The sequence below is a fragment of the Triticum aestivum genome, chromosome 1D, assembly GCF_018294505.1.
Source record: "Triticum aestivum cultivar Chinese Spring chromosome 1D, IWGSC CS RefSeq v2.1, whole genome shotgun sequence".
Taxonomy (NCBI): domain Eukaryota; kingdom Viridiplantae; phylum Streptophyta; class Magnoliopsida; order Poales; family Poaceae; genus Triticum; species Triticum aestivum.
Genome location: NC_057796.1, coordinates 320,480,736 through 320,489,912, shown reverse-complemented (window position 1 = coordinate 320,489,912; position 9,177 = coordinate 320,480,736). Strand labels below are relative to the sequence as shown.

The window sequence follows — 9,177 nt, the reverse complement described above, 5'->3', positions numbered from 1 at the left end:
GTCCTCATCGTTCTGTACCCGGAATACTCCCATGCTATGTACTTGGACTCATCGAAGAACATCAGGAAAAAGGATTACAAGCACATAAAGAGTGTTCTCGATAGTGCCCTGTTAACCTTCAGCCTGTCTGGTGGATATATCAAGGTGAAAAAGTACAGGAATCACGGGCTGGCTTTCGGTCATAAGACCGACTTCTGCTGCATCCAGCAACCGCACACCAGTAGGGCTGATGGATTCTACCTCATGCATCACCTGCTCGAATACAGAAGGGATAATCAACGCCTTTGCATGTCACCTACTACCAACGATGCCGAGATTGTCAGCTGGGCCACAAGCATAGGAAGTACACCAGATCATCGAATCAGAGCTGAGTTTTATCACGTGCAGTGTGAACTTGCCTAAGTGATCATGAAGCAGGTCCTCGAACCAACAGGGATGTTCTACCATGGGCCAATCACGCGAGAAGATGTCCGAGCACTGCTAATCGCTCAGCGTCTGGACCTGAAGCCTTTCAAGAAGATCGGGTGCTTCCTCCCTGACTATGAAAATTGGACCGCCGACATGGAGGACTGATTGTTGATGACAATGCTTGTGTCACTACTGTCTTTTTCTATGGCAAAACTTTCAATTTATGCACGACGAAACTATGTGATGTAACTAAACCATGGTCCTGAACTAGCGTAGATCGCTCTAGTTAATTAGTTTGGGTATGAGGAACTTTGTCATTTATGTTTACTATTGGTTGCTTGTATTTTGCTCCCGGTTACCTCTTTGTTTTCTTAAGTACATTATGTTGCATATTATCGTTCAATTCATCAACTCACGATGCAGGTACATAGATCAGAGATGGCGAAGGGCTACTATGCCGTGTACGTTGGGAGGGTTCTAGGAGTCTACGACCACTGGGCAGCCGCTCAGGCCCAGGTGCACAGGTACTCGGGTGCTAGCCATAGTGGGTTCGACAGCAGAGCCGAAGCGGAAAGTAGTTACTTGAGGTGGACACTCCAGCATGAGCAGGGGCGGGACCGCCGGTACTACATAGTCGCGCTCTTGCTCATGCTGATCGCTCTTCTCTTCTACATCATGGTTTAGATAGAGATGATGAAACTTGTATGTGTGCCATGACCATGCAGTTGCACTTATTCGAGACATGGCATTATCGCACTTGTGTATCGCTATTTTCGAGATGTGATGATATTTGTGTTGAATGATGATGATGATGATGATGATGGTATGATGAGACTACTATATGTCTATGATATGATGAGAATAGTGTATGTTTAGTATGATCTGATGAAACTATTGTATAGAGCCTGTATAAATACAGCGCAAATACGTAGGGGTGGGGGTCGGTGAAAGCAGGAACATTAGCAGTAGCGCTGGCTTAGCAGCAGCGCTTCATATGAACAAGCGCTACACATAGTTATCAGTAGCGCGGGTGCAGGAAGCGCTACTGCTAACAATACTTACCAGTAGGGCTGCCTATACCAGCGCTACTGCTACAACTTAGCTGTAGCGCGCTAGCAGTAGCGCTGGACCAAGCGCTACTGCTATGCTTATTTCAAGTGCTACTACTAGGGTTTTCCCTAGTAGTGAGTGTGCGGCATGCGCCTCGTACGTGCACGCCGAGCCAGCCAAGCGTGCGCGGCCGCACGCGGATTTGTGCCATGACGCCAACGTCGTCTCCCTCCCCATCGCCCCCACCCCCGCAACCTCCCGCCATGATGGCCGAGGAGGAGGAGCGGCTCCTGCAGGCCGTCATGGAGGACTCCGAGAGGGAGTACACGCGCCAGCAGGAGGAGGAGTGGCAGGGCTTGCAGTATATGCTTGAGCTCTCAGCCTCCGGGGACGTGTACATCCCGGAGCTGGATGTCAAGCAGGAGGTCAAGGAGGAGCCCGCGGAGGAGCGTGCATTGGCGCGTGGTCGCCACCCCCAGCGGGTGCCGCGCCCGCCTCCTCTGCCGCCTGCACAGTACGCCCCTGGCCCAATCTGGGGGGCGCCGCCCCACCCTACATCGACCTGACGAGCAACGACGAGGATGGTGGCGCCTAAAGACGGCGGCTGCGACGGCATCAGCGGCGACGGCGAGGTCTTCTGCGGCGCGCGGGACGACCACATTATCTTTTGCTTTGTTTTTTTGTTTTATGTTAATTAAACTAAGTGTTGTGGTTGGGCCGTAAGGACGCGGACTTTTAAATACTATGTTTTTAAGTTTTTTAGCTGTTAGAATGCCTTATCTTAGCTTTTGTTTTTTGTTATTTTCCCCTGTGTCCACCGCGGACAAGTTGCGGCTGGGGCCGCGCGCCAGGCCGTTCCGACAAGGACATCCGCCTCTCATTTCCATCCTAAACGAATGAAATCCGGACAAAACGGATGCCTGAATAAGGTCTAGCATTGGAGTTGGCCTTAGCATTCGATCCATTTTTCTTTTTCTGTTGCCATCGCTTGGCAGCCCAGCAGAAAGAACCCCGCACCACCACGGCCACGAGATAATCCTCCTAGGCGCTGCACCACGGTCACGTGTTGCCGAACCGGTGGAGGGGTTGTGTGGCTCTCCACGTACAACGGGCGGCATGGCAGAAAACGAAATGACGCCTGTGCGGTGCCCAAGTTCTTGTGCGGCTGCGGTTGTTGATGGGCGCAGGGTAGCGATGAGAGGAGGGATCGTCTGCCCCCGGAAGAAACATTTTCTATGCTGCTTGAGTGCTCGCGCACGGCGGAGATCACCCGCCGGCTCGTGGCTGAGAGGGTCACGGAGACCTTCTGGCCTCTCTGAAATAGTATATCTCCTTCCCTTGCTGAGATGTTGGAATGGGATAAACAAGCATATCAATTGTTTATGGATAGCTTTTATTAGTATTGCCAGCTGCTGCTGCCGCCGCTGACGGTTACACGGATCGAAACTTCGTTGCGTGCATTTGCTCTTTCTTTTTTTAGGGAACTATGATTTGATTTGACCAAAAGAAAAATAAAAGGATGAGGAGAATATTATTGCCAAAATGTTTAATTGCTCGGTAGCATTCATTCTGAATAAAAAAATAAACAAGTTTTTTGCCAAGAAATATACAAAGGTTTTGAAGTTATGCACAAAAAGGAAATACGTTTTGGTGCGAGATACACACAAAAAAACATGGAATTTTATAGTGACAAGCATGTGATAGAAATACAATTATTGTATTTTTGTGGAGCTCACATCAAAAACATATTTCACTTTTTTTTTTGCGCTGGTAGAAGAATTTTATTCCATAGGCATAGGGTTACAATCACGAGGCAAGAGATCACACGATGAACCTCGTCCAAGCCATACAACAGTAGTACTCTCTGTACGACTATACAGGGTCAAACGATCTACTACCCTATTTTGCACATGACTAATTTTCAAGGGAATGAAAACTCTATCTACCATAAGATGACGAATCTCGGCGACTAAATGCCCGTAGGCAGATCTGGATAATCTGTCGCCAGTCAAGGCGGAGAGGGCGACAGAAGAATCCGACTAGACAATGATAGGTAGCTCACAATGCTGGATAGCCAGAGCCATACCTTGCATTAGCGCATGCAACTCCGCTTCCAGTGCTTCATTGCAGTTAAAGATGCACAGGTATGCAACACTCCCATCATGTCTCCTCAATATCATCCATGCCGCTGCTGACCCATCAGACTGTAGGAAAGATCCATCAACAGATAGGGCCACCTTCCCCAGTGGTGGCTTCGGCCATGGGTGAACTATGGCCTCCTTCTGCGCGACAGCCGGCTCCTCCCAAAAAAAACATATTTCACTTTGACAGATTACAAAAATGTAGTATACATCCTTATGCACGTGTGTATTTTGCAGATTTTTTTTGAAAGTTCAAAGTGTTGTTTTTTGTTTTATCTTTAAGAAATATTTAGGCTCCATGCAGCAACTAACATTCCCCGCATCATAGTTTTTATTACATAGAGCAAAAGACTTGTTCGAGACAAAAGTCGCGCAAGAGCCATAAACATGTCCGTTTTTTTGTGTGAGAGGGGGGCTAGGTTTCTGCTGCGCTGGTTTTCCCCACAATATAAATGACACTCAGGGGTGTACGTATGTTGTAGAATACTTTAGGCATGCGATGTGTCGCATGTAATTTACCAAAATAATTTGAATTGTAACTTTCCATATTAGAGATGACTAGACGTGCAAATATTACAGTGATGCGCGTACACGCTATACAAGAAGAGAAATATTGTATGCACATCAACAAGATAGTACTTAGAGCAGAAGAAACAAATAAGGGAAACATTTGTTAAGAGAAATATTAGAGATCTACTACGAATATTTTACGATTCCACGACGTTAAAGAAATATCAAGCAGGCATATAAATCAAATCCATATGTAAACGACTATAAATTGTTAAGATTTTCCGCGACATATTCTCTATTTATTACGTAGCTCGTCCCAAAGATAGCAAGCAAAGACGCTTGTTCGACACAAAAGGTTCAGCAAGACCCATAACTACACACATCCGTTTCTACTGGGCTCGCACACGCCATTGCGCATCATAACCGTCGACGTCGGCTTGTGCGCATTCCAGAGCGGGCACACACACAGCTGCTTATCCACATCGACCAAAAGGCGGGCGAGACGGAACACGCACACGCCGAGGACCCGTCCCGTTCCCAGCTGAAAGACACGCATCGCTGTGCTGTGTCGCTGTGCAAGCGGCGGACGGACGGGCGGACACACCGTGTGGCTGCCTGCCTCGGCTTCGGCCTGCATCTGCATGGTGTGTGTGAGCTTCCCCTGCACCCACGGCTCTCCTTCCCTCTCCCCTCTCCTTTATAAGCTCCCACCCAAGCTTCCACTTCACCTCCACCACAATCCGCACGGCCTCGCCTCCCTTGCGCCCTTGGCCCTTGCCTTGTTCATCATCGGTCGCCTCACCGCAGTTGAGCAATCCTCGCTTCCTGTCCCTTCTTCTGCACCTTCTTCCTTGGTGAAGTAGAAGTCGAGCCGACCGATCCTATCCAGATATCCACTCCAAGCTCGTCTCTTCAATCCAAAGCAAAACAAAGAGAAAGATCCAGGAGAAACGGCCGATCGGGACATCGATCTCCCAAGCTAAACAAACCGCGCTTCCTTCTTAGCCTCTGCTCTGTTCTTGCCCGTGAACACCACGAGTACCAAGCACCGAGAAACTAGGAGAGGAAGGAGGAGGAGGAAGAAGCCTCTCCATAGAATCAACCGATCGATCGGGGGTCTTGATCTTGGCCAGCGAGAATGCGGCAGATCTCGTCCATGCTGCAGGGGCTGGCCCGCTCCATGTCTCTGGGAAAGGAGAGGAAGGAGGCGGAGGAGCCGCAGGGGACGGTGCTGCGCTCGTCGGGGACGCTCTGGGGCGAGGGCTCCGAGACCTTCGCCGCCGCGTGCTCCCGCCGCGGCGAGAAGGGCACCAACCAGGACACCTCCATCGTCTGGGAGGTGAGTTTGCCGGCCGCCCTGCTTCTTCCCTGCTTGCTCTCTGATGCATGTGAATGAATTTTTACGCTGGCTATCACAACATAGTACCGGTGGCGTGTAGCAGTCAAAGATCAGCATCCACCACGTACTCCGCACGGAGCTTCTTGCCACACAATTTAATTCCCGCGTTCCCAACACAAATTTCTGCTACTAGAGAGGCAGAAGAGGTTAATTATGGCCAAGATGAGCCGGTGACATGGTCTCTGTTCCACAGAAAATGGCGAGGGTACAGCGTTGGGACTCGGGACTAGTCGCCGGCTTCTTCTTCTCATTTCTGACCACAGAAGAAATAAATCAGTTTTCATCTGCTCGCCTTGCGTGTGCGCTAAATAAAATAGAGATTGGATCCCGTCTCCCTCCGTTGTTTACCTAACCATTTTTCTGATATTTTTGTGAGATGGTTCAGTTCTGTTTTGTGGTGGTATTCTGTACGGCCTAACTATTGTTAGGCCATCATTTACCAGATTACGTGTTGCCTTTTGGGACGATCCTGGATCATGTTGTTCACAAGTTTCTTGGATACGGCGCTTGCCTTTCGCCTCTAGGCGTTTCATCCTGTAGTACTAGTATCTGCCAAAAAAGGGATGGTACGTGTCTTGATTTGCTGGAGCCACAAAAGGTGTTGGGTTTGTTTGTTGGGTTTCTTGGTATCTGAATCCAAAGTGGCTTTGGACAGTTAAACACCTAAAACATACTGATTGCGATGGTCGGATTTGCTATTTTTTCAGACTGCAAGTCCATTATATTTCATAAATTTGCAAAACATGTAATTAACCACTTTTTGTTGGATAAAAAACGGACAGTTAGTTATCGGGTTAGAAATACGTCGATCGACTTAGAAATAGACACTCCCTTAAACTGCACTAGATTGGAAACACGATCTAATTTGACTACTCAGTTCCGCAAAAAAGGACAACGATGACCTACCTGCACAAAAGGGCCGTCTGGTTCAGTTGGTTGTCAATTCTATCATGTCACTCCCCGTAAAACATAAAATCTATCACGGCACGCCGAAATCTTGGATTTCCATTTGCCATGCACAGTAAATTTGTACCCATCATTTCAATATTTTCGTTTCTTCTCGATTTTGATAAGAAAAAGAGATTTCAATATTGTCGTTTCTTCTCGATTTCTTACGGTTCTGTTTGCTTGTGTGTTTTCTTCTCTATCCAGGGATACGGGTGCCAGGACGACACCATCTTCTGCGGCGTCTTCGACGGCCACGGCCAGTGGGGCCACTACGTCGCCAAGGCCGTCCGGGAGTCGCTGCCGCAGCAGCTGCTGTGCCGCTGGCAGGAGGCCGTCGCGCTGACGTCGCTCATCGACGGCGAGAAGAGGCTCGGCGACTGCCAGTTCGACCTCCTGAGGCAGTCCTACCTGGCAGCCGCCGCCGCCGTGGACGAGGAGCTCCGCCGAAGCCGGCGCCTCGACGCCGTCAACAGCGGTTGCACGGCTCTGTCCATCGTCAAGCAGGGCGACCTGATGGTAGTCGCCAACGTCGGCGACTCGCGGGCCGTCCTTGCGACCACATCGGACGACGGGGACGTCACGGCCGTCCAGCTCACCGTCGACTTCAAGCCCGACTTACCCCGTAAGTCGTCGTGACAAGACTAGAAGACGGACAGTACATTCTTGGGACGGCCATTGCTCACCCACGGTCAAATCTGGTTTGCAGAGGAGAAGGCGCGCATCATACAGTGCGAGGGCCGCGTGCACTGCCTCGACGACGAGCCCGGCGTGCACCGGGTGTGGGTGCCCCACCGGGATGCGCCGGGGCTGGCCATGTCGCGGGCCTTCGGCGACTACTGCGTCAAGGACTACGGCGTCATCTCGGCGCCGGAGGTGACGCAGAGGAGGATCACCGCCCGAGACCAGTTCGTCATCCTGGCCACCGACGGGGTAAGCGACAGATTCTTGCACAGTCACAAAGTATTTCTACTTCCAGCACAGCAGACTGATCATTCATGGCAACATCTTGGGCAGGTCTGGGACGTGCTCTCCAACGAGGAGGCCGTGCGGATCGTGGCGGCCACGCCGGACAGGGAGAAGGCGGCGAAGCGGCTCGTCGAGTGCGCCGTCCGCGGGTGGAGGCGCAAGCGGCGGGGCGTCGCCGTCGACGACTGCTCGGCGGTCTGCCTCTTCTTCCACTCGCCGGCGCCCTGAACGAGCTGCCCCGAGACCGCGATTGCATTGCCATCAGGGCGAGGGGAAAGCGACCCGTCCACTTGCCGGTAGATCGATCGATCGGTGCGCGACGTCGCCGTCCGAGAGAGACGACCAGAAGGTGCAGTTCGCGCCATGATTGGGACGCTGCACGAATGACCGGGGCGGTGGGTCGACTGCTGCCGGTGGATCACCGAAAAATTCTCCGGTTTTGACACGCTGCTTGCCGAAATGTACGAGGATCAACGGCAGCCACTAGCAAATGGCAGAAGAAACAAGACGCACCTTGTCCTTATTTTCGTCCTCCATGGCTCTCGTTGGCCTGAAAATGCACTATGAGAGACAGTAATATGGAAAATTATTGGTGTACAAAACGTCACAATTGTTGGTGTACATCAATGATCATATGGCCATAAATCACACCAGTCACTACAGGAAACAGCTATTTTGCCGTCTGCCACGGCGGACGGCAAAGGCTCGAACGGCGGACGGCAAAGGCCTTTGCCGTCAGCCGCGGACGGCAAAAGACTCCGGCAAAGTAGGCTACGGTAAACAGCTGCTTTGCCGTCCGCCGCCAGGAAACAGACGGCAAAGAGAGCGGACGGCAATAATTGCGCTGTCAGTCCGTTAAGTGGCTAACGGCAGGCCTTTGCCGTCCGCCGCTGACGGCAAAATTTCTATGGTCTTTGCCGTCCGCCGTATGATGTCATCTACACGTCACTAGATGGCAGGTTCTTTGCCGTATGCCGCTGATGGCTTTTTGCCACTTTTAGAATTTTCTATAAATTGTTCACTTGGTCGGCGCCGGCGCAGTGAGACGTCCCGTCGGCGGCGGCGGTCCGCGGGCGGCGCCGATTCACACGCCACCGCCCGACGCCCGCCTGCGCACGCCACCGCTTGACCGCCCGCGCACGCCGACGCCTGGCCTCCTGCGCCCTTGACAGCTCGGCATTAATCGCCGCCGCCGATTCGCACGCCGCCGCCTGGCCTTCTGCGCCCTTGACCGCTTGGCTGGCCCGGCATTGATCACCGGCACCCACCACGCCTATAAAAAGCGCCTCGCCCCGTCGTGGCTCTCACACCGCCCCTCGCCTTCCCTCTCCTTCTCCCCCTGCCGCCGGCATCGCCCCTCTTGCGCCCTACCTCTCCCTCTCGTCGGCGATGGCCCGCTCCACCTTGACCCTCGAGGAGGCGGAGGAGCTCGCCCACTTCGTCATCCCCGCCGCTCCCGACGTGCGCCTCCCGGCGAGGTGGTGCCTGAGCGTCGACGGCGTGCCGGTGGCGCCGGTGCCCGAGGTCGGCACCCACCTCTTCGCCCGCGCCGTCGGCCTGTACAGGGCGCGCCTCTCGCCGGAGGAACTCGCCGACCCCCAGTACGCCCCCCAACAACCCCGGCTGGGCGGACCGCCTCGCCGACGACCACCTGCGCCGCCTCCATGCGTACGCCGGCCCACGCCCGCCGACGAAACACAACCGCGCGCGGCGGCATCAGCTCTGGGACGGGCGCACCTTCGAGGAGGTCGTCGC

General features: G+C 52.8%; 1 protein-coding gene across 1 annotated transcript; it reads left to right on the top strand.

Moving 5' to 3' along the window:
- The first annotated feature begins 4,710 nt into the window (after window positions 1–4,710).
- Window positions 4,711–8,070, top strand: LOC123181759 (probable protein phosphatase 2C 48). Its single transcript, XM_044594093.1, has 4 exons — window positions 4,711–5,448; window positions 6,661–7,078; window positions 7,163–7,386; window positions 7,471–8,070. Exons 1-4 carry the CDS (start codon window positions 5,248–5,250, stop codon window positions 7,648–7,650), a joined length of 1,023 nt encoding a protein of 340 aa, XP_044450028.1. The 5' UTR covers window positions 4,711–5,247; the 3' UTR covers window positions 7,651–8,070.
- The last annotated feature ends 1,107 nt before the right edge of the window (window positions 8,071–9,177 follow it).

Bases quoted from the DNA above. Each gene is read 5' to 3' on its own strand.
- LOC123181759 (XM_044594093.1), top strand. From the start codon at position 5,248: ATGCGGCAGATCTCGTCCATGCTGCAGGGGCTGGCCCGCTCCATGTCT. The intron at 5,449-6,660 runs GTGAGTTTGCCG...TTCTCTATCCAG, and splicing joins ACACCTCCATCGTCTGGGAG to GGATACGGGTGCCAGGACGA. The intron at 7,079-7,162 runs GTAAGTCGTCGT...TCTGGTTTGCAG, and splicing joins CTTCAAGCCCGACTTACCCC to AGGAGAAGGCGCGCATCATA.